Raw genomic sequence first — 22,883 nt, 5'->3', positions numbered from 1 at the left:
AGCACCTAGTCCTCAGTGACTCCGCCTTCGTCTTCTGGACCCCCCCCCCCTTCGCCCCCGCAGTGTAGCTGCTCTGGTGCCCAGAGCTTGCTGCGAGTCCCACTGCCTTCCTCCTAGGACCCTCCATCCCCTTCTAACCCGGGAAGCAGCGCTATACACTGCTGCTCGGTCCCCCTTGCGTCCCTGGCGGCTTGCCCAGCACCTCGGGGCAAGCTCCCAGTCCAGTCAGTCCCCACCCCATGGTCCGCAGCCTCCCCCTGCAGCTAGGGGCTCGGGAGCTGTCAAGCCGGCAGAGCCGATTCAGCCCGGAGCGCCGGCGTTCCTCTCCTTCCTTTGTGTGCGCGCGCGAGCCGAGCTGGGGCGGAGGGAGAAGGGGGAGGTCGCTGTCTATCTGTCTCCCCCGCCTTTGCCCGGGCCGCTCGAAGTGCGGCGGCGGCGGAGGCGGGATCCCCCGAGAGCCGGTGCGGGGAGCGGCTGGGCGCCCAGGTTGCAGTCGCACTCAGGGAGCGGACCCACGGTGGGGAAGGCGGGGACCGTGAGAGCGGCGGTCCCATCCTCCCGCCTGGCCGCCTCGGCCTCACTGCACCCCTGCCACCCCGACGCCCGCAGCCGAGCGCGCCCAGGCGCCGAGAGGGACGGCGAGTACGAATAAATAGCGGCGGCGGCAGCGCGTCATCTGGCGGAGCAGGAAGTGCAGGCAGAGTCCGGAGGCCGGTGCTTCCCGCGCGTCCCCAGGACTTTGCCATGGGCTGGGGGCCGCGCGGGCTGCGAGCGGCCGGCCAAGGGCAGCGGCGACGCAGCCCGCACTGGGACTGAGCGAGCGGCGACGCGCGGCGCCGAAATGGCAGCGTCGAGCAACTCCAGCCTGTCCGGTTCCTCCGTGTCCTCCGGTGAGTTTCAGAGCGCGGTCGCCTGCGCGGGGATGGAGAGTCTACCTGTGGCCGTCCCGCCTGCTCTGGCAGCACGGCGCGGGACCCGTGGGACACTTGTTAGGGTGGCCCGCATTCTGGTGCCTCAGCACCTCGGCGCCTGACCTGTGACAGTGCAGAGGTGGGACGCGGTGGCGTCCCAAGCGTGCGGACCAGGGGTCTGGGGCTCCCGGGGAGCGAAAGCAGCCAGGTAGCCTCGCACTTTCTGCACAGATGGAGCAGGGGCGGGTGGCGCGAGGAAGGTGAGGGTGAAGCTAGGCGCCTTGGTACCTGCTACCATTGATACCCAGAGCCAAGGGTGCAAACCCTTGGTCCTTGCAGACTCGAATTTCTTTGTTTGTTTCAGAAATTAGCTCCTTGAGACACTTGCTTGGGCATGGGTTTGAGGGAGCAGCCAGGAGAATGTGCCTTGCTCTTGTTAGTGAAGTGAGATTGTGGAATGGAGGTCGAGCCCAGCCTCTGGACTCCTGGCATGTTTACAGTGTGTGTGTGTGTGTGTGTGTGTGTGTGTGTGTGTGTGTGTGTGTGTGTGTAAGAGAGAGAGGGAGAGAGAGAGAATATGTGCATGTGTGTGGTGGTGGGGCTCTAGACATGTTCTTATACTACTCTGTAATTTTACTTTCAGGGCTTCTGCGTTAAATGTTGGGTGAAAGAAGGGCTTTCAGCTTTTCTGTGGCTGATCAGCAGGTCTAATTGAAGAGAAAAAAAGATAATGAATGTGAAGGCATAAGAATCAATGGAGGCAGCCCGCTGCTTTCTGAACATGACAGGGTTCTAATCAAAATGATGCATTAGACGTAGTTCCACTACCCTTTTGGTTGCTGAGAACTTTAATAAGAAACCCTGAAGGGATGGCTGCTAAGACATTTGGTGTAGTATGCAGAATCCAAGAGTCAACACGGTCTTCAAGTCCCAGTGGGGATGTACAATGTACTAATGTATGCTTTTTATTCTTCTGCAAAATTTCAACTCTTGAATGGAGGAGAGACCCAGCACTGGACAGGAAGGCGGGTGGGAATGGAACCACATCTATGGATGTGTAACTAATGAAATCCTAAACACAAGGTAGGACTGTGACCAAGGTTCAACTATGATGTGGCACAAGACGTTTTTCTTTGGGGGGGGCAGGTTTAGTTGCAGGGAGCTGTCATTTTCTTAATGATTGCTGACAACTAATAAAAACAGCATTGTTAGGTGTCCTGTAGTTTGAGCTGCTGGCTGCAGCGGCCGGTGGGCAGAGCAGTCAGCTCTTATTAAGAGTAGCAACAAGTTGACCGCCTGTGGTTGTAATTCTGAGAACTCAGCAAATGCTATGGCTTATTTTTAGTACCCTCAAACCACTGCTGCTGCGTTTCAATTCATTTTGGTTGACTAACATTGAATTTAAAATGCAGAGCCATTGGCTTCCTATTAGCACATGGTTCCCCCTCTCCAAAGACTGCCCCGCTGGATGAACTGAAGGGGAAGAGGCAGCAAAGGGACATACTGGAAAAGGACAAGGTAACATTATCATTGCAGGATACACTAGAGGCAGGGATTACAGATGGTGTAGCATCTGAAATTTTGGATCTTGATATAGCTTAAGCAGTCTGATTGAAAAATCCTAACTCAGCCCTGGGAAGACTCTGCTGCTCAGAGAAGCCAGAATAAGCTACAGAGGGTGGTAATTGTTTTGCAGATAGGAAAATGCATGCTTACTGAGGCTTTCTTTCCTCTTTTTATGGACCACTGTTTTTTAATCCTGTTGGAAACTGGGAGATTGCATGAAACCAGAAATGCAGAAACGGAGTGGACATGAATCTACTTGCTATTTCATGTAAATCATCCTGACCTGTAGGCTTAGTTCACCAATTCATCAGACACTTTGTCTTGCAAAATATGGAATCATAGTTCTTTTTAAGCACACTTACCATTGTGTGGATAATGAATAATTCAGAGGACACAAGCAATTCACACCTGTGAGAGGTGTTGAGCAGAAAAGAATAGAGCCTGTTTCTCTGAGCAGCTGGGTTCTCTCAGGCAGAGGCCAGAGTCTGAGAAAGTAGGGCACTCCATGAACCCATTAGTCACCAGGCTGAAGAGCCGACTGTGGGCCAGGCTTGAGCTTCAAGGTTTAGCAAGGGAGATAATTCTAGCTTTCTTTGTAGCTCAAAACTTCTGAGATCATCATATTTGAATTCTGGCTCCACTGCTGACCAGTGAGGCATCTTGAGGTGGGTTACTTAATTTTTCCTAGCCTCAATCTCCTCATTAAGTCAGTATGCTGAGCTTTGGACACAGGGCCTAATGCATAAGAGTTCAGAGGCTGCAGAGATGGCTCAGTGCTTAGGAGACATTGCTGTTCTGGAGCAAGTGAAAGCTCACAGCAACCTGTAACTCCAGCTCCAGGGGATCTGATGCCCTCTTCTGGCCTCCACAGACATAACTACATATGTAGTACACACACACACACACACACACACACACACACACACACACACACACACACACACGCACACACGCGAATGTTGCCAACAGATTGTCTTCTTGAGGAATGTAATGAAGGCGCTCAATGGCTCCAACGGTAGGTGCTGCAGTAAACTCAGTGCACATAAAACCCGTTTCTTCCTGCATATGCTGAATTTGATCTTGAGTTTGGGCTCCATCAACACTACATTTATTGAGCATATACCAGATTTCAGGCATAACTGAATGTTTATATGGAAAAGATGACTTTAGAATCTTCCTTGAGACACAGCAGCAGAGACAGGCAGAAACCCATAGCCTAGAGTGATACAACACATCATCCTGTGAAGGACTATGCAAGGCGAGAGAGTGATTGCTTCAGCTGGTGTGGCCTGTGGAGGCGACACAAGGGTTGGGTTAGGCATTGACAAAGGAGCTTTCCAAACCGCAGGCAGAGAAAAAGGCATTTCAGGAAGACGGAGAACTTAAGCCCAGGCCTGGAGATGGGAAAGTCTCTGACTTTCCTTTGAGTTTCTTGGGGCTTGGGTCCTTTTCTCTGGTGGGTGGTGTAATAGTTTAGGGCAGAAGGCGGCCTGGGCAGATTGGAGCCAAGGGGTACCACAAAGTCAGACCATGCAACAGAGCTCATGTGGGAGATTAATTGTGGGGAGGAGCAAAGACAGCATCTGAGCTGGAGCAGAAGGAAAGTGAGAGGCGGGCAGGAAGGGCTTACCTTTTATAAGGGGATGTGGCGCATGCCCATGGGGAGAGAGCTCTACTTAGTGGCTGCAGCAGACACAGTATCACATCTTGGCTGCTGCTGACAGACTGGCCTACCAGGTCCCTGAGAGCAGACCGGACCAGAGGCTTTGATGGGGCAACCCCTGAGTCTTAGGATGAACTTGGACATCTGAACCCTAGAAAAGGAAGAGCTGACTTCTGCAGGGTCCCAATATGGTTCAACCCTGTCTCCGAGGAGCAGCTGAGAGGGAATGGAATTTGCTGGTGTTTGCAAGGAGGGAAACTACAGTAATATATTCAGTTTATGCTCGAGGTCCTCCGATTTGAATAATCTCACTTGCTGTTATTTAACCACATCAGCCGAGTGGGTCTTTGTGCCTGTTACTGACATATAAACTAATGAAGTTATCAGGCTAGCAGTAACTTAAAAATACATATTCTGAGAACTCTTCGGTGTAAAAGGAATTGGCATGCCTTTGTTTTGATGATGTCTGCTGATAATTAAATTTCACAATCACCTAGATTGGCAAGAAGGTTTGATTCCTTTTATTATTTTAAACCATCTTTAAGATTTTTAATATAGCCCGAGGTACTTGATTATATCCAGAAATAAACTGGCTGATTTGACAAACAGCTTTCTTAATAATCATGGGTCACATTTGCTTTTATAATTATAATAAGAACTTTTTGCACATTAGTAATGTGATTGCCAAATGGGGTAATTTCACAATCAAGAAAAGAAAAGAAAAAAAAAAAAAAAAGAGCAGCCATGCAATGTAGTAAATAAATGAGATATATTCTATATTAGATATTAAAGAGACCCCCTGGATAAGAATTTAGCGTTTTGGGAACATAAGCTCATGACATTATTAAAAGAAAGTTGACCATTTTTATAAAAGAAAAATGGTAAAAACCAGCACAGTGTCCAGTCATCAGAACCATAATTGAAATAACATTCTTGTGCAAGTTGAGGTATTATGTATGTGGTTTTTACAGAGCACCACTGAGGGTTGGGAGGTGGTGCTGTTTCCTGCTGTCACTCTGGTGATGACCAGGGGAACAGGAAGCAGAGTTGTTTCTTACTTGTCATTGGGAGGGAGGAATGTCTACTGACATACACAGTCTTCTGTATCCCGAGATGCAGAGGGAAGGCCGGGACTTTGGTATGGCAACCTCTAACTTGTGTAGTTAAGAGTTGCATGGATCGAGCGTCTGTCAAGGGACCATGGCAGAGGCAGTTATGTGTGGAAGACCTTGCATTGCTTTCAAATGTAATATTATAATTATCTATGTTAGCAAGTGGGGGGTGATTGTCTGTTGTGTTTTAAAAGACATGCATAAAAATTGGACTTAAAACTCAAAATGAAATAATCAAGAGTTGGACAACTAGGATGAATGCTGAGGGAGACCATTCCCTCAGGTGAGGCACATCACCCGAGAATGATGTTTAATGTCAGGTTGAACATAGTAGCTTTCAGTGCCCCATTTGTAGTAACTCAGATGAGCTCAGTGGCCTAGTATCTGAGAGATTAATGACAGTCTTTTTAAATATATTTGTTATGGTATTTATCATAGTTTGATGGCCTGGTCACCAGCCTTGATGCTGCTGAGAGATAGTGGCACTTTTGGGAGGCAGGGCCTACGGAGTGGAGGGTGTGGCTCCTCCCCATCTTCCAACCATTAGATGAACAGATCTCTTCTGCCAGCTGTTCCCTGCCAAGAAGTCCTGTTCCACAAAGGAGCTAAAACCCGACCACTGATGGAAGCCTCTGAGACCATGAGCCAAAATAAACCTAGCTACTTTAAGTATCTCGAGTATTTTGTCACAGCAGCGGAAGATGGACATGAGCATACAGATTCCTGGTATGAGACAGGGGCGCACTGATTTGTGTGTTTTGCTGAGGTGGGGTTCCCCCATCTAGCCCTGTGAAATGTGCAGGTGACTCTGTCCTTTGTTTGACTTCGGAGGGATGGGAACATCAGGTATTCTCCTATGCCAGCCTTCATATGGTTTTACTGGACAACGTGTTCTCCTAGCTGCTACCTGGGGCTTGGCTTCTTTCTGTATTGGCATCTACTGAGGTCCATCTGCTGCTCAGCAGGGTCTTCTCTGCCTGTACAGTGGTAACAACAGCAGGACATTTGGTTGGAAAAGATGCAGAGTGTTATACCGGCATGTTTGGGAAAAGAATTTATTGCCAAAAGATCAGTATTGCTGCATACACACACACACACACACACACACACACACACACACACACACACACACACACACGGTCCTAGAATTAGGTTGGCGAATGATTGATAGCATTTACCCACTCATCACTCACTGGTCAATGGTCTCTGAGGGGTGTGTTTGCATTTCCTGACTTCTAAAATGTTATTTAAGTTTCAAAAGAAATACTCTGCCTCTTTCCTTATTTCTCTCCTTGTCTGCTTGCCTCTGTTCCTTCTGTTCCTTCCTTCTTTTTCCTTTTCCTTTTCATGGTTGATATATATATATATATATATATATATATATATATATATATATATATATGAAAAAATTTTTAAGAAATATTTTTACAAATCCCATGTCTGTTTTACCTTGCTGTCAGCATTGTCCAAATCCCTTGGTATCTTCCTGCCTTTCCTTCCATGAGCTGGCTTTCTGTCTCTCACATGGATTTGTATCAGAGTGGACACTTGTGCCTAGGTGCATGCCAGTTGGTGAAACAGAACACAATGGTGTGTCTCCAGGTTACTATCAGGAGTTTATTCAACTTCACCATGATGAGAGGGAGCCAGCCAGGGGTCTGAAGCTGATGGCCTGGGATATGCGCATTGCCATGACAGTACTTCTTGCTGGGGACTCAGGGAGAGCTGGGACCAGCTCCTTGTACAAATAACCAGCTTTCTTCTTCATAATCAACCACACAGCATAGTGGGCATGGACCTCAGAGTTTAGTCAAGTGGTATGATTTAGTTGCAACATTGTCTTGTTTCAACAGGTAGGCCTGTCACTCACCCAGCCTCACCCCTTTTACAATATTGTATCAACATCATAAATTATTTAAAACAACCAGTGTCTAATCCTCCTTTGCCCACTAACAAATATGAGCTTGGCTGAGCAGGTTCAGAGTCTAGCAGAGCTTGGGGGTTGTTCAGGAGATCCTAACCTTTGGTGCCTGTGAAGATCAAGGTCCAAAGAATTCAGGACTATCTGTCCACTGAGACTCGGCTGACTGCTCTTCAGGGCCCCAGTTCCCATGCACCAACTCTCCATCCTTCCTCCTGACTCAGACAGTAACACCGACCTGAGAGAATTTACTGCAGACTTCCTTTTCTGTCTGACATCATGGAGGATGTTCAGCTTAATTATATATTACTTCCAAAAAGAAGACACACAGTGCTTTGCATTTTAAATGGTCCTTCCATGTCATGGACACACCAAGATATAGTGAATTCAACCTGCCCTAGTTCTGTATAGCCCTACAGTCAACCATAGTGGCCATTAGCCACAGGCAGCTACTTCCATTTACATTTAACAAAATTCAGTTCCTCAACTTCTGAATGCTCAAAAGCACACATGGCCAGTGGCTACTGTATTGGGCCACACATATTTCTGTCATTATGGGGAGGGGGGAATCCTTTTGGTTGACTTGGGTATACATAGTTCTAAGACAGGGGAACAAGCCAAGAACAGAAAATTCCATCACATTTCTGTGTTCCTTTGAGTCTCCAATTATTTTTTCTGCTTAATTTTGCAAATTGAATTTTGCTAAACAACCCCCAAGCTCTGCTGGATTTTGAACATGTTCAGCCTATCTCCTGTTTATTAGCAGACAGAGAAAGATTAGACAGGCTGTTTTAAATTAATTTCTACTACTGATACAATATTGGAAAAAATGATTTCCTCATAACTTTGAGAACTGTGGAGTGATGGTTGAAGGTCAATGATGGAAGAAGTAAAATATTTGTGAAACTCCTTTAGTCCTGAGGTTTGATTCAAGTTTCTAAACAAAAACAAATGAACACACAAACAGAAAAACAAAAAACAAAATTCCTTATTGATAACTTGATTAAATCCACAGTGAACTTTAATTTCATCCTCCAAGAAAAACTCTGCCTATGTCTAGAAAAAGTCTGGGTCTCTTATTGTGTCTCTTTGAAAGCATCATAAAGAAAATAGGGGAATTGTGAATGTGTAGACTGAGGTTTTCTGGCTGCATGTCCAAACCATGTTATTTGAAAGCCTTTGGAGCAGCCTGCCCATCAGCAAACATTTTGCCCAGAACTGTTCTCCTTCTACAGCACTTGTAGGACAATGCAAATGAATTGGGTATTTTAAAAAATCCAGTTAGCTTTTGGCATTTTAAGCTCCTGTCATTTGGAAGAAATGCCTACAAATAAGATGCAGGAACATGAGAGTTGCAACTCATGAGAAGGTTTTCCTCCTCAAACTTCTGTTTCCTCCTTCCAGGCACAGCAGAAGTAGAGAGGTGGACAGTGTCTTTAAAGTGTCAACAACTGTCAGAAAGACCATTGGATTCAGAAACCAACAGCCTGAAGACTGTGGTGTTCATAGCCTGTTCTTTACTGCGTGGGGACCCTAGCTTTAGGGTCTGTGATTTGCAGAATCTCTGGGATGATAATCTAATACAATTCTCTTCTCATTGGAGGCCCAGGTTTGGTTTTATAGTGCCCATAGTTGCCCTTTACAGTGTTACAGTATTGACTGTTTTAAGGAAATGAAACCCGGAGCTTCCTCGTTGTTTCAGATAGTGCCATGCTAGCACTAGTAAAGTGCTTTTCCTTGAAGTGGTTTTATTTCTTAAGAGTAAACCCAAGAGACTGTGTGGGGGTAAGAAATAAGAAGCAAGAGCGTGGCTTTAGGAGTCAGTCTCTTGCTGCATCACTCAGCACGCAGGAGTTGCAGATTTACCCATAAGAGTCTCCTTCTCAGACTTCACTCTGCCCCAATCAATATGGCGGCTTCATGCCACCAGGGGTCACTGAATTATGGCTGGTCTCTGAATTATTAATGACTAAAAGCATCTCAGGGAGGAAAGAATTTGTTTCATCTTACAACTTTCAGGTCACTGTCACTGAAGGAAGCCAGAGCAGGAATTTAAGGTGAGATCCTGGAGGCAGGAAGTGAATCGGAAGCCTTGGATGAATGCTGCTTACTGGCCTGCTTTCTTACACAAAGAGGGATCACCTCCCGAGGGTTAGTACCACTCCGAGTGAGCTGGGCCCTCCCACACCAACCATTAATCAAGAAAATGCCTCACAAATTTGCCTTACAAGCCAATCCTATTTTTTTTTAATAGAAAACTTTTTTCATTCAATATAGTTTGATTATTTCCCCTCTCCCATCCCAATTTCTCTGTACAACCCCACCCACTCAACTTTATGTTCTCTCAGAAAAGTGAAAGCTAAGAGACAATAACGAAAACAACAAACCTCACAAAAATGAAAATCAAAACGAACAAACAAAAGACCAGTAAATGGTAAAGTGCCAAAAACAAAGCAAAATGAAACAGAGTCCGAAAAACATCATGGAGTTCGTTTTGTGGCGGCCAGTTACTACTGGGCATTGGACCTGCCCTGGAGTGTGGTTGCTATCCCCAGGGACACTCCATTGGAGAAAAATGATTTTCCCTTTGCCAGTAGCGTCAGTTGCAGATAGCTCCTTGGGTCGGGGTGGGATGGCATGTCCACTTCCTACTCTCAGTGCTGGGGCCCCGACAGGCTTGAAGCTGTACAGGTCCTGTGCATGCTGCCACACTCTCTGTGACTTCAAATGTGCATCCGCCCTGTTGTGTCCGGAAGACACTGTTTCTATAGGCTGATCTTAGGGAGATGTCTTCTCAACTGAGAATTCCTCTTGCTAAATGACTGTAGCTAGTGTCAAGTTAACATAAAACTGCCCAACACATGTTTAAAGACAGTATAATAGAAACAAATGAAAATTACCTTAATAACCTGTAAAATTTCTAGATATATGTTGAAAATACAATATTTTGATGAAATAAAATCAGTTTAAATTAAATTCCCTTGATTTTAAAATGCTAGTGTGACGCCTAGAGCATTGAATATTGCCTATGTGGCTCAAAGAACCTCAGCAGCAGACAAAACTGGTCTGGCTAGCAGAGACTGCCAAGTACAAGCTGCTGATGTACACCCAGTGTCTCCCATGGTATGCTTTCCAGAAAGTGACCCTCTGCCCAGTGAAACAGCTGAGCCAACATTCTGAGGTCCATATTTTAGTCCCAGATTTACAGACATCATCAGTTATTCTTGCATCTGTATGTATAGTGGCTTGGAATTAAAGTGCCATGCTGAGAGCAGACTGGGGCATTCACTAGATTCTTGCAGAGAAGGGTTTTGCTTTTTGTATTGTTTTGTTTTAAATCCACCAAAATCCCAGATTTTACATATCTGTAAGTTAGATTTGTGCACGCCCTTCCTTTCAAAGAAAATCTGCAGTGCTCTGGAACTAGAAGAGAGTCTGAAGAGACAAGGGGCCCATCTCTCTCTGCCTGTATGTAAAATGCTCCTCTGATAGTCTCTGGACTGAGGCATCCTGCTGCCAATCTGTATGTGTGTATACACTAGTGGGTGCGCATACACACACACACACACACACACACACGTTCGTACATATATCAGTGTGTCTACACAGAGGGTGGAAGTAGATCGGCTTTCAAACAAAAGTTATTTCTAACCAAATTTATATTGCATATATGTTAATACCAAAGGAAATGAAAAGTCAAGCCTAGCATTACTTTTTGTAATGAAAGAATTCACTTGGGATTATGCTAATGATATGTAGATATTAATATACATAATACCACTGTCTAATATTGATTTAAGTTGCTCATTCAAATTCACTTTATTATAGAAAAAATAGCCATTTGTTTTACAGTGCTTGTCCCCACAGAAAGCATTGGGAAATGGGTGTGTTTATTATTTGGTGACTTTCCTATGAAGCGGGCACTGTAGTGTCTCCCACAGCTTGTGCCCGTTGACTTGTGAGCTTTTGCATGGGTCCCCCCTTGGCTTACACTCTCTGCCACCTCCTCATGATCAATATCTAGGGTTGAAGGTACTTTGTGATCAAGGAAGTTCATTTTCTCTGTGGCATTACTATGCCCCAGGGCTGAACTTTGGCCGCCCAAGGGCCCTACGCTGGTTTGCCAAACTAGCCTACACCACCCCTCCAATATAAATTCTTCCTCTGAGGAAAAACATCAACTGGCAAGGGCTTTGCAAACTCTGCTGACATAATTAATCTCAGATGATGGCTGGGAACAACCATAGCAGATGCTAGACAAGTAAACATGTAAAGCATGAGATCTGAAAGCCACGTGTCCTAAGAGCTTGCTGATTTCTGTAGTCTGTATTTAGCTTTGGATTGAACTGCACTAGCATAGTGTTTTGTACCAATGCACAGCAGCCTTTGGAGGAGGAGACCCCCCACAGCATCTCCCTTTCATGAATAGCTGAGTGTAAATGTCTTTCAGAGGTTGCTGGACATATGTCTGACTCCATCTGGAGTTTGAGCTACATTTCTTCCCAGTAGTGAATACCATCCATTTGAGTGGATCCCTGTTCTCTCCTGTGCTTTATATTGAATCCTCAGAAACCTGTTTCTAACATCCAGGTCTTGGGGCTTGTAGACAGAGGCGGATGCATTTGACTCACACACCTTTGAAAAGGTATCACCAGCAGCTTTGGGCTCTGTTCACCAGGACCGATCTGAGTTTCCCATGTCTTGTCTCTAAAATGGGCTGATAAAACTGTGAGGACTGAATCTGTAAATGTGTAAGAGACTTGAAAATTCGTGGGGGAAAATGAATCAAAATCTTTGCTCTCAAGACATTGGCATTCTAGAAAGAGGCTCTGTTGAGTTCCCTTCCTGGGTGAGGAATGATAACCCACTCATGGTCTGCTGTCTGCACATACCTTTTCTTAATACATCGACCGGCTCTTCTTCAACGGCCTGTCAAACCCTTGGCATGTAACGGAACCACATCAGCCAGTTTGTACCCCACATTGCCAATGCCATTTTAAATGAGCTTTGACAGTTCTAAGGGCTGCCATTGTTTATACTTTCTTACCTGTGTACTACTATGTGCTATGCGTCAGATTCTCCTCAACTTAGCACATTGTAAATGTAAAATACTGTAAGTTGCAAAAGCATGGGATACATCCAATCCCGAGCATCGAGCATCGGGATTCAGGAGCACAGTATACAGTAACAGTAACCCTGCCTGCTGCCCTGATGCCATCACAAGATTCATGAGGGGTGTGGCGTGTTGCCCAGCATTGAAGACCTACCTCGCAGGACAATGTCCCAGTTTGATGTATGGCTTACGGAATCTGTATCACATTTGAACCACCAGGAAGTCAAACACTTGTTCCCAGACAATTGTCCACATTTGCAAAATAATTTTGCCGGTAGCCCTGCATGTTGTGAATCATACAATGCAATAACTAGGAAGCCACCACACAGCCTAGGAACGTTATCACTCCTCAATCTTTGAATCGTCCCTTCTTTCTCTGTCTTCTTCAATCCCTCCTGATTAGGTCAACTACTCTGGGGTTTTTTTTTGGGGGGGGTGTTAGAGACAGGGTTTCTCTGTGTAACAGCCCTCACACCTGTGAATTTTTATGTTTTGTTTGTTTGTTTGCTTTTTAAGTGCTATGCTGAAGTTTTGAGTGGCATCTGCCCTACAGTGGGCACTCATTAGCTGGATGTGAGGAACAGGAATATTTATTTATCAGGCATTCTGTTGTGGGGGTGCCATATGTAAGACTAGCTACCCATTCACATTGGCTCATGCTTCAGTGGTTTTCAGAAAATTAGTTTTCTTTAAATTCACAATAGACAAATATAACTCATAATATACAAAGAAGTTCTTATCAGTAGGCTCCACATGCATCAAACTGTCTTTTCTGAACCATGATTTCAGTCCACAACCCCCCTGCAGAAGTGAATAGTGGACATGTAGGACATGTTTAGACAGTGATGCAATTTACATGTAAAAGATAAGCCTGAGAAACCTTGTGGCAAGCGAATGAAGCCATTCACAGAGGACCAGGGTGTTTGATACCCTAATATCAAGGGAAGACCTATCATACTCCTAAGTAGATCCGATCCGTTGTTCCTGAGGGTAGGGAGGATTGGAGAGGAAAGTGAGCCACTGCTAGTAGCTAGGAGTTGGCTTTTGGAACACTGAAATTATTTAAATTTGACTGTGGTAATAGTTGCAGATATCTGTGAATATAGGAAAAGTCAGTAAGTTTTGCATTTTTTAGCAGATGAATTGTGTGTAGTATCTGTTAATTATATTTCATTAAAGCTATTACTTTTTTAAATGCCAAAAATTAATATAATAAAAACGAGGGCCAGGCATGGTGGCATATGCCTCTCATCCCAGTACCTGGGAGTCATAGCCTGCTGCAGCTTTGCGAGTACAAGACTAGTCTGGACTACAAAGGAGTTCCAGGTCAGCCAGAGAGACACAGTGAGAACGTGGCTCAACAGAACAAGGACAACAGCAAACCCAAACTAAAACAACAGTAACAAAACAAGAAGACAAAATGTTCACACGGTAAGACCATAGGAAAAATACACAGGACAAATCCATTCCACACAGGACGCTAGTAGTCACATAGGAGGGGTTTAAGCCCACACCACTGATCCCTTGAGTGCCACTCAGAGGGACTCCTTCCTTCCTTCCTTCCTTCCTTCCTTCCTTCCGTCACTCTTCCCATTTCCTTTTCCTCTCCCTCCCTCCCTCTTTCCCTCCCTCTCCCCTCTCTCCTTCTTTTCCTTGTGACACTGGGATTTTGCTTGCCAGGTGTGCCCTCTACCACTGAGCAGTATCTTCAGACCAAGTTTTAACATTAATTTTGAGATTAGGCCTCACTGTGTTGTTTACATGGAGCGTGAGCTTGCAGCCCTGTCTTGCTCTCCTGGATGAATTACAGGCTAACCTGGAGGCTTGCCCCCATTTATTTCCACACTTATCCTCCACTGTCCCCTAATGACAGGGGCACTCCCAGTCCCCCGGGAGAATGGGAAGAAGATCAGGTCTTTCCCCAGTGTTGGACAAGTGATTAACACATTTTTCATAACTAGTTAATTAGATTTTTTTTTTTTTTTTTTTTTTTTTTAGCTTTCTGAACCCTGGACACAGCTGTTGTAGCCTGCCAGTAGCGTGTGAGTCTTTCAGAGCTGAGTGCCCCCCTGTGCCACTGGTATCCTGGTGGGTTATGGTGGCCACTGATACAGCCGAGCATCAGCTGCTGCCCCCTCCAGAGGCTGTCTGTGTAAACATTCCTAAGCATATCTTTTTGTCCATGCAGATGTTCCTGAGGGTAGCTTCAGCTGCCTCTTTTGTCAGTGCTCGTCAAAGGGCCAGCGGCACCCTTTGATCCTGTAAGATCACAGTATTACACAATAAACACTTTCTCCGAAAGACCAAAACCTGCAGAGAAACAGCTTTCTCGGGTGTTCTGATAGTGTTGACTTTTATCCCCCCCAAAAAAGTCAAGTAAAATGCGTTTGATCCAGACACATCTAAAATCTGAATCAGCACAAACAGACACATTTCAAGAGCCACACAATTTATACTACCCACCCCCCCTCCATAATAACCTTCCAGACACCTGTCGCTTTCCAGCCCTGGCTTGCAGAGTTCCTTTGTGTTGACACTGTCAGCTGGCTTGGAGCTAACGGAGGTGAAGACTGAGGGTGGCAGCCACAGTGTCCCTGTGACTTGAACATCTTTGTTGTTTCTAAAGTCTCACGGGAGTGAGAATGGGGTAGAGGCGGTGTCTGTGTCCTTCCTGGGGTGAGATGTGGCTACCCTCTCTGAATCCCCTAGGGCAACAGCAGTGACAAGTCTGTGCCTCTGCAGCTGCCCTGCATCCTCGCCCCATACATCCTCCCAATTCCTAATGTCACTTGTTGAGTTCTCTCCAACCTAAGACTCCTGGGACCCACTACTCACTCACCACTTAAGCTTATCTCAGGAAAACAGCAGCAAGTGTAACATGCACAGCCCTTCTTCCTGACCACAGTGCAGGAGGCCTGTGGGATAGAGCATCACCACACTTCCCATACCACAGTTCTGTGTGCTGCGGCCTCTCGCTCTATCACCCTCTCTGAGCTCTTCCTTCCTCGTGGGTGAGCCCTTTCTTTAGTCCCACTCTGGTGTCAAGATGACAACAGACTTGGAATTATATCTAGATTCTCTCCCCCCTCTTCCCATGGGAAATAAGAAACTCTTCTCCATGAGCGTTGGTACCTGCAGCAAATGTTCCCTTTCCTCATTAGCTACAGTGTTGTCACATGTTTAGGGGCAAACCCATCACAGGCAAGGAAGTAGGATTCCCATGATGCACTTCATCGAGTCCAAACCTCTTTCTGGGATGAGAATGGGCAAGCCTCTTCTGAAGGGCCGGGCCGAAGAGGGTTCTGTTAAGAAATTGGGTTCCAAGGTGTCTTTGAGAAGCATCTCAAAGACAACCTTTTAATGACCTCTCAGGGTCAGAGGAGAGAACTTTCCACGGCTGAGCTGAGGATGAAGCAGTTCCAGCCACCCCCTTTGTTAACAGGGCTGCCTGAGAAATGGCTTTGTTCTGTACAGACTTCAGAAGATCTACACCTTTCACGGAACCACTTTCTCTTGTTAATGCTCTGTGCTTCATCGCTTTGCCCGTGGCTCTGGGAAACACAGACCTGTCGATATAGAGGGTTTAGATCCTTTACTTCTAATGGGGCGAATGGGACTGTGGGGGTTAAAAGTTTGGATTCTTGACAGATCACCCCCCTCTCCACTGGGCATGACATACACTGATACTATATTATTAGAACGTCACGGGATAATAGTACATGACTCAACCTCTCCTGTTACTATGGCAGGGAATTTTTTTAAGGCTTTCATTTATAAGAACTAGTGATCATTAGCTGCTCTTTGTTTTTAAAATAGAGATTCTTGCCAAATTGCCAAGGCTCTCCTGGAAGAGGTGATTGGCATCTAGCTGCAGAAAACCTTCCAGGTGACTTGTAAAGCAAAGAGACCAGGCAGAATGCTTGTGGGGAGCTGTTCCTGATTCTCAATCTTTTAGGGCATGCCAGAGTGAGTGAAGATCGCTAGACAGAGAGTCACGTGACCAAAGTTGCTACTAGTTTTAGATTAGCATTTACTGTATGTGTACCCTGGGGCAAATGACAGTACCGCTTAGTAACTTTGACGCTCGTTGGTGGAATGATTAGGTCAGGCCAGATCGTCTGAGAAGGTCTTGAAATTTTTATGATTTTTCTGACTGCCTATCTCCTCTTGCCAATTTGTGATGCTGTGGTTGCTACTCAAGGGAGCAATACCATTTTCACTTCCAACCCTGCTGCCCCACAAGCTTCAAACAGCGGTTTCCAGAGGCAGCACCCAGTCATGAGATGGGAAGGACTGTTGGGTAGGTATGCTGCATTCACCTTTCAATGTTGTGTACCTTAGAGCTATCTGAAAGTGTTCCAAGACACAGTTACACAAGCCTATGTGACCTACAGCAACAAATGTACATCACAGCCTTGTGTGCCTTCACTTGTACAAATGCACAGGTATTCTAGTGTTAGAGACACCACTGCTGTGGACCAAACAGGCAAACATGCTGGATCTCCTGGAGATTTAAAGAGAGAGAGATAGTAGACTGAATAAATGCCATAGGCTACATATGTGTCTCTATATAATTATGCTATATATAAAATGTATAATTAGGTGGCAGTGACTTCCATGGGGCTGGGAGGACAAAAACAGAGGTGAATAAGGACGGCAAAAAGCAAGGGCTCTGAATTTTGAAATATGTGGTTGGGGGAGTCTTTTCTGAGAAAGTGTCAAGGTGATGTTTGAAGATGAGGGAACTATTGTATAGACTGGAGAAAGAGCCATAGCAGGCATGGGACAGCAAGGCCCATGGGAGAATGCACCGGAAGTGTTGCAGGAACACAAACAGTGCCGGGGGCTGGAGTTCAGGGTAATGGGACTAAGCAGGACAGACACAAATCATAGCTGATCCCATTGGGTCTTGCAGGAATTTGGCATTTCACAATAAGTGTGACAGTTCTAGAGGGGAGTGTCATAATTGGACTTAGGCTTTAACAGACTAACACGTCATGCTTTACACACTCACAGGCACACACATGTGTGTGCCTGTGTGTGTATGTGTGTGTGTGTACACCAATGAAAATGGTTTTATAGTGTAAAGTATTCTGATACTGTTTTCTCTATTGTATTAGTATTCATTCATTTAAAAACTAGTTGTTAGCTGTTGGGAAGGAAGGGTCAGTTCTCTCTAAGAGGGTAGCTCCTTGTAAGTCAACCACCATCACGTAGTAGGCCACACACCCAAGAATATTTAGGCAGTACAACTTGACCTTGATTTGGGGGGGAAAGACAAAAAGTCATAGAAGGGAATATCTGGGAAAAGTTAGGGTGGGGGTTGGTGAATATGATCAAAACTCATGATACAGCATTCTTAAAGAACTAGTAGAAAAATTGTTCAGGGCTTCCAGGTGGAAGACATAATCCACTACAGGGTGGTGGCTGGCATTTTGGAAACATCCTAAGTTGGCCTTGAACCCCAACAACATGTAGATGCAGTTTGCTTGCTCAGGGTGTGGACATGATACACGTGACCTGATGATCAAATAATCATAGCTTTCACAGCAATTTTGTTTATATTTAAATTCATTACACTCATAGCATCGTTGTATTAGGTTGTCATTTAAATTTTTCATCTTTTCCTACATATTCTAACATAAAGACAAACATGTAGCTTTAGTGGTGAACACATCCTACCCCATTCCCTGTTTTATTTTGAAAGAAAGCTCAGGGCCCGGCAACACTGTATCTGTAAATATTCAGTTGGTAACACAGAGGCAGAGGTGGGGCCAGATCAAGAGGGAGGAAGAGGAGAAGAGAAGGGAGACAAGGGGGAGGGAAAGGATATGATATTAACGATAGGAGATGTCATTCTGTAAATATGTTTCTCTTATTGGTAAATGAATAAAGCACTGTTGGCCAATAGGAAAGTAAGATAGGTGGGATTAGGAGACAAGGAGGATTCTGGGAGCTGTAAAGGAGAGTCAAGGTGTAGGGACTTGAGGAAGAGGTTTGGACCCTCTGTCTGGTAAGATAAGACCACGTGGAAATACTTAGACTAATAGAAATGGGTTAATATTTAAGACAGAGATAGCCAATATGAAATGCTAGTAACTGGCCAATGGCTTATATCTAATACAGCATCTCTATGTGTTATTTGGGGCTGATGCAGTTCTGGGAAAAGTGCCTGTAACGTGTTACTATGATTGTAACTTGTGTGCACACTCATCAAAGTCTGAACGGCAATATCTTCATTCATCTTGTCTGTCATGGGAAACAGGTGATCTCTGTGAAAGGAGGCTGTGGTGGTGTTTTCTTCCCTCTGGGTCTGGAGGTAGTGTTTCTCAATGCTTCCTTGAGGAATAAATGCTTCCCCACCTCTCCCAACACATTGTCCACTCCTGGCCTCCTTCATACTTTCATTTATGCTCACATACAGCTGCCTGTCCTATGACTCTTGAGTGGTCAGGAAGACACTGGTCAGTCATCTTTGTAGTGCCGGGTGACTTAGTATTACTGTTTCCTGGCACGTAGATGTCCTCACATTTTTGTTACTGCTTTGTTTCCTGTCCTGTGTGGACTTCGGAGGAACCTCTCCCCTGGCCTCCTGGTCTACCACTTCCTTTTGTTCATAGCTGCAGTTTCTAGGAAGCCTCATTTCTCCTAGGATGGGGAGGCCTTCTCAGTTGGGTTTGCCTGTGACAGGAGCCTCCCACTTCATCTCAGCCTTTACAGAAGTCTTCCTTTCTATTCCATGATCTTTTATGTTTATTAGCAAGGAGCACTCATCTTATGCCTGCCCCATTCACCACAAAGTCTTTGCCAGGGACCAACTTGAGAGTCTTCCATTGCTAAAAGATGGACACATCTGAGTATGTTTAATAGTTATAATTTTAGGGAGAAAGAAATATATCCTTCTACAATTCAGTATGTTCTTCATGCTAATTTATTATTGACTGTCACATTTACTTGATTAAAATTCTCAAATATTTCATCTATGAAAATTATCAGGAAGGTGGCAGGGCCTGGATTTTACTCTCCCCAACTTTTCCTTCCTATTCCTTTTCCTTTTTCCTCTTTCAAATATATTGAGAACATGGGTGGTTCCAGCCTTGATTGACTCTAGGGACAAAAAGAAATATGCAGCATCTAACTTGTAACCCCTTAAAGTGTTTCTAGTTGACTGTCACTCTGTGAAAGAAGGGACCCTGGGGTCACCAACTACTGATACATCCATCATAAGCTCTTAAAAATTGCTTTTTAAATGAGAAAAATTAAAAAATGAATGAAGGCATTAACTTTACTGGAATCTTCCCCAGCCAGAAGACTGAGAGCAAAATTGGCAAAAGTTGGGACATCATCATTATCAGTAGTAATTAAGATGGTTCAGAGTTCGGCCAAATTTCTGTGGCTTCTGTGTTTTCTATATCCTCTCATAGATGCCAGCAGACATTTTACCTGGAAACTCTTACACATGGTGGCGCAGGTGTGGCCTCTGGCCTGAGGATGTGCAGGCTGCAAGAGGAAGCTGGCCACATCCTCCACTTTCCCTGGCAGAGGTACTTACTCTGGTTAGATGGGGTGCTCCCACTTTCTCATTGTCTGGGCTTCTGTAAATGTCACAGTTTGGAGAAGCCTTCTAGATGTCTGGACTAGGGGTTCTGAAAGCCTGGAACCAGGCCTATAGCTCCATACCACAAAGAATGCTTTGTTAAATGTCTCGTGCACCTCTAAGTCTGTCTCCCAAGGTTTTTCCTTCTGAGTTGTAGTTCAATGTTTATGTTATGCCAGGAGACATTTACTTATGATTAAAAATACTCACTGCTGGCTGGAGAGTTGGCCCAGAGGTTAAGAACACTTGTTGCTCTTGGAGAGGACCCAGGCTCAATTCCCAGCACCCACTTGCTGGCTCACAATGGTTGGTAACTCCAGTCCCAGGAAATCTGACGTACCCTTCTGACCTGGGAGGACACCAGGTACGTGTGTGGTACCTATGTATAGTGTAGGCAAACTACTCATACACACAGAACAATAAAATAAATAAGCCTGAAAAATGTTTTGAAATACTTGTTACCATGCCATTTCAGGGCAAGATGTACATGGATGCAAAGCTATGTGTTTTGTGTGTGCATCCAGCAAAAGATTCCATCCCCAGGGGAAATCAAACTTAAAATGATCACGGACCATGGGGGAAAGTTTTAGGCATTATCTTTTCTTTTGCTTTTACATAACCCATTCCTCCTCTTTAAATGATTTCCTTTGAATATGAGGCCGTTGAGAATGGAAATGGTATTTATTGTTGGACATTTTAATAGTTATTCACAATCTTATTATGGTGACAAGCTTTTTTCCTTAAATCTTCAGGTGTGGTTTGTAACTATCTATATGCAATAACTGACAAGGTCTGGTAAAATGTCTGAGAGAGGGAGCTATTTTGTGGGGTGAAATTTCTCCTCCATCTCTCTAGCATACATTTTAGCCACCAAAGGAGTCCTTAAAATTAAGAGAGAGAGAGAGAGAAAGGAAATTACAATTAATAACCTTAAAATTCCAATTAATCTCGCAAACAGTGATTCATTTCTAAATGTGTAGACTCTGCAGTGTCTCTGAGCAAATGGAGAGGACAATTAGGACTGAGGAAATTGGTGGAGGACATGAGGGTGGGTGGAAATCCCACTAGGAATGACAGAATTGATGAGCTTGGAAACCTGCCAACAGCCCCCCCCCACATGTCCCACATGTCCATTTTTAAAGCCACTGGCCACATCTCCTAAAACTGTCTCCTGTCTCATTGTGGAAAGCTTCAGCTCTGTCATAAAATTGCATTTCGTGTTTGCTACCTCTTCGTTTATCTCTGGCAGTGACTTGTCCCCATCCTCCTCTGTGCTTCCTTCCAGTGTGCTTGGGCTCTACTCTCCCATAACCATGAGCATCTCAGCAAGCAGGGTTAAGTTGGTTTAAGATAGGCGATGCTTCACATTTTTGGAACCGTTAATGTCTCACACTCATAAAGACCGACAGATGTATCAAGATTCCTTCTATAAGGGCAAAATTAATATATTAAAAAGTACAAATGACTAAGAAACTGTTGAACTGGAGGGAAATCCCTGTGTCCTACAGAGCTGGTTATACTTGTGAAAATAATTCATCCCACTGCTTTGCATCCCAAGCAGTTGAGTACCAGGTTGTGTGTGAAGCCTGCAGTTTTAATTATATAGTAATGAAGCTGTGTTCAACTTCTGCCATAGCATGGCTTTGATGTCCTCTAACTTAACTGTCCTCATTAGGAGTAAAGGTCTCTGGAGAATGAGGACTAAACATCATGTCTAAATGGTAGTACACAGAAGAAATACAAGCAAACTTCATGGTCAGCTGGAAACCTTAACTTCCAGAGGATTTGTCCAGCTATACTGACCTAGAAACTGAATAAGCAGTTTGGAAAATCTGGTTTGTGCATATAATTATTTTTATATCATCTCAGACTGTGCCTTGCAAAGAGCAAACCACAGTAGTTATCTGACCTGGGGCTTGGCCTTTCTGCCAACACAGTAATTGCAGAGGACTCAGCATGTTTTTAACTAGCAGTGTGTGCATAGAACGTTCCTCCCCAGATAACCCTGTCTATCTGGAAGCTACTCATGTGCTCTTTATTAGTCCTCCACATAAATGGAAAATGAGCCTTAAATTGTGACCTCTGTTAGCACCAGTAGACTGGGAAAGCCAAGGGAATTACCCACCCTTGGCTCTGGTGATGTCTGAAACAGCGTTGACAGTTGTGATGTACCAGATCTTTTCATTTCAAGTAGCTTAATCTTCCAGATGAAAGGGTCCCAACAATGCTTTTTTTAACTTCAGTATAAATATTTAGTTGGGAGGTAGATTACAGGATGTGTTTTAGGTCCCAAAGCCCTTTGGAATTACTGTTTTTAATTCTGGCTCCTCCTTTAGTTACTTTGAGCAAATAAGTGATTTCCTTTTGAGTGTGTGCATGCTTTTCTAAGGGTGTCTAAATAAAAGATGTGGGTGTGATAACGTGCCATCTCAGTACCATCCCCTGGGCATCAGGCTGGAAGGCTAGGGCTTAGGTGAGGGAAGGAAGGCCTCTGAGCATGGAGGGGGATGTCTCTTCCTGTAGCCAGGAAAGGAGTTTAATCAGGGGTTCCCTCAATGGCTTATCATGCTGCTGGGTTGGATTTGTAATCAGAAGCCACTTTGTTTAAAAGATGGAATTTCCTGGTAGAGTTCAGTCATTAATAAAAGTGAAGTTAGTGGAGTTGTAACTCTTTCATATTGCATTTAAAAGATAGCTCAAAGAAAAAGCTTCTTGGAATTACTGTAAACTCTGAAGGGCCCTGGAAGATTTTAGTTTCATTTGGGATTGTGACATTCCCTTATCTCATTCCTAGCCCTCACCTGTGGCTCCGCAGTACCATAGGCAGAACATCTAGCACTCTGGGAAATACTGTAGTGAAAACAGTGAGCTTCAATTGATGGAGAGACCCTATCTCACCTAATGTGGAGAATGACAGAGGAAGGCATACAATGTCCTCTTACCTCTGCATGGACATATGTACTCACACGTGTGTGTACATGCATGCAACATAAACACACA

The 22,883-nt window shown here is 44.7% G+C and overlaps 1 protein-coding gene across 2 annotated transcripts in view; it reads left to right on the top strand.

The window, feature by feature from the left end:
* Positions 1-747: 747 nt before the first annotated feature.
* The window catches only part of Chn2 (chimerin 2), a 247,883-nt gene continuing 225,747 nt past the window's right edge, over positions 748-22,883 (top strand). Inside the window, exon 1 of one of the 2 annotated variants that reach the window (XM_051202776.1) lies at positions 748-890. In XM_051202776.1, the coding sequence (XP_051058733.1) occupies positions 842-890 (49 nt within the window). In that variant the 5' untranslated portion in view covers positions 748-841. The remainder of the gene's footprint in view (positions 891-22,883) is intronic. The other variant, XM_051202777.1, reaches the window with a different exon arrangement.

Source organism: Phodopus roborovskii, unplaced genomic scaffold, assembly GCF_943737965.1.
Source record: "Phodopus roborovskii unplaced genomic scaffold, PHOROB, whole genome shotgun sequence".
Classification (NCBI taxonomy): domain Eukaryota; kingdom Metazoa; phylum Chordata; class Mammalia; order Rodentia; family Cricetidae; genus Phodopus; species Phodopus roborovskii.
This window is presented reverse-complemented; position numbering and strand designations above follow the sequence as displayed.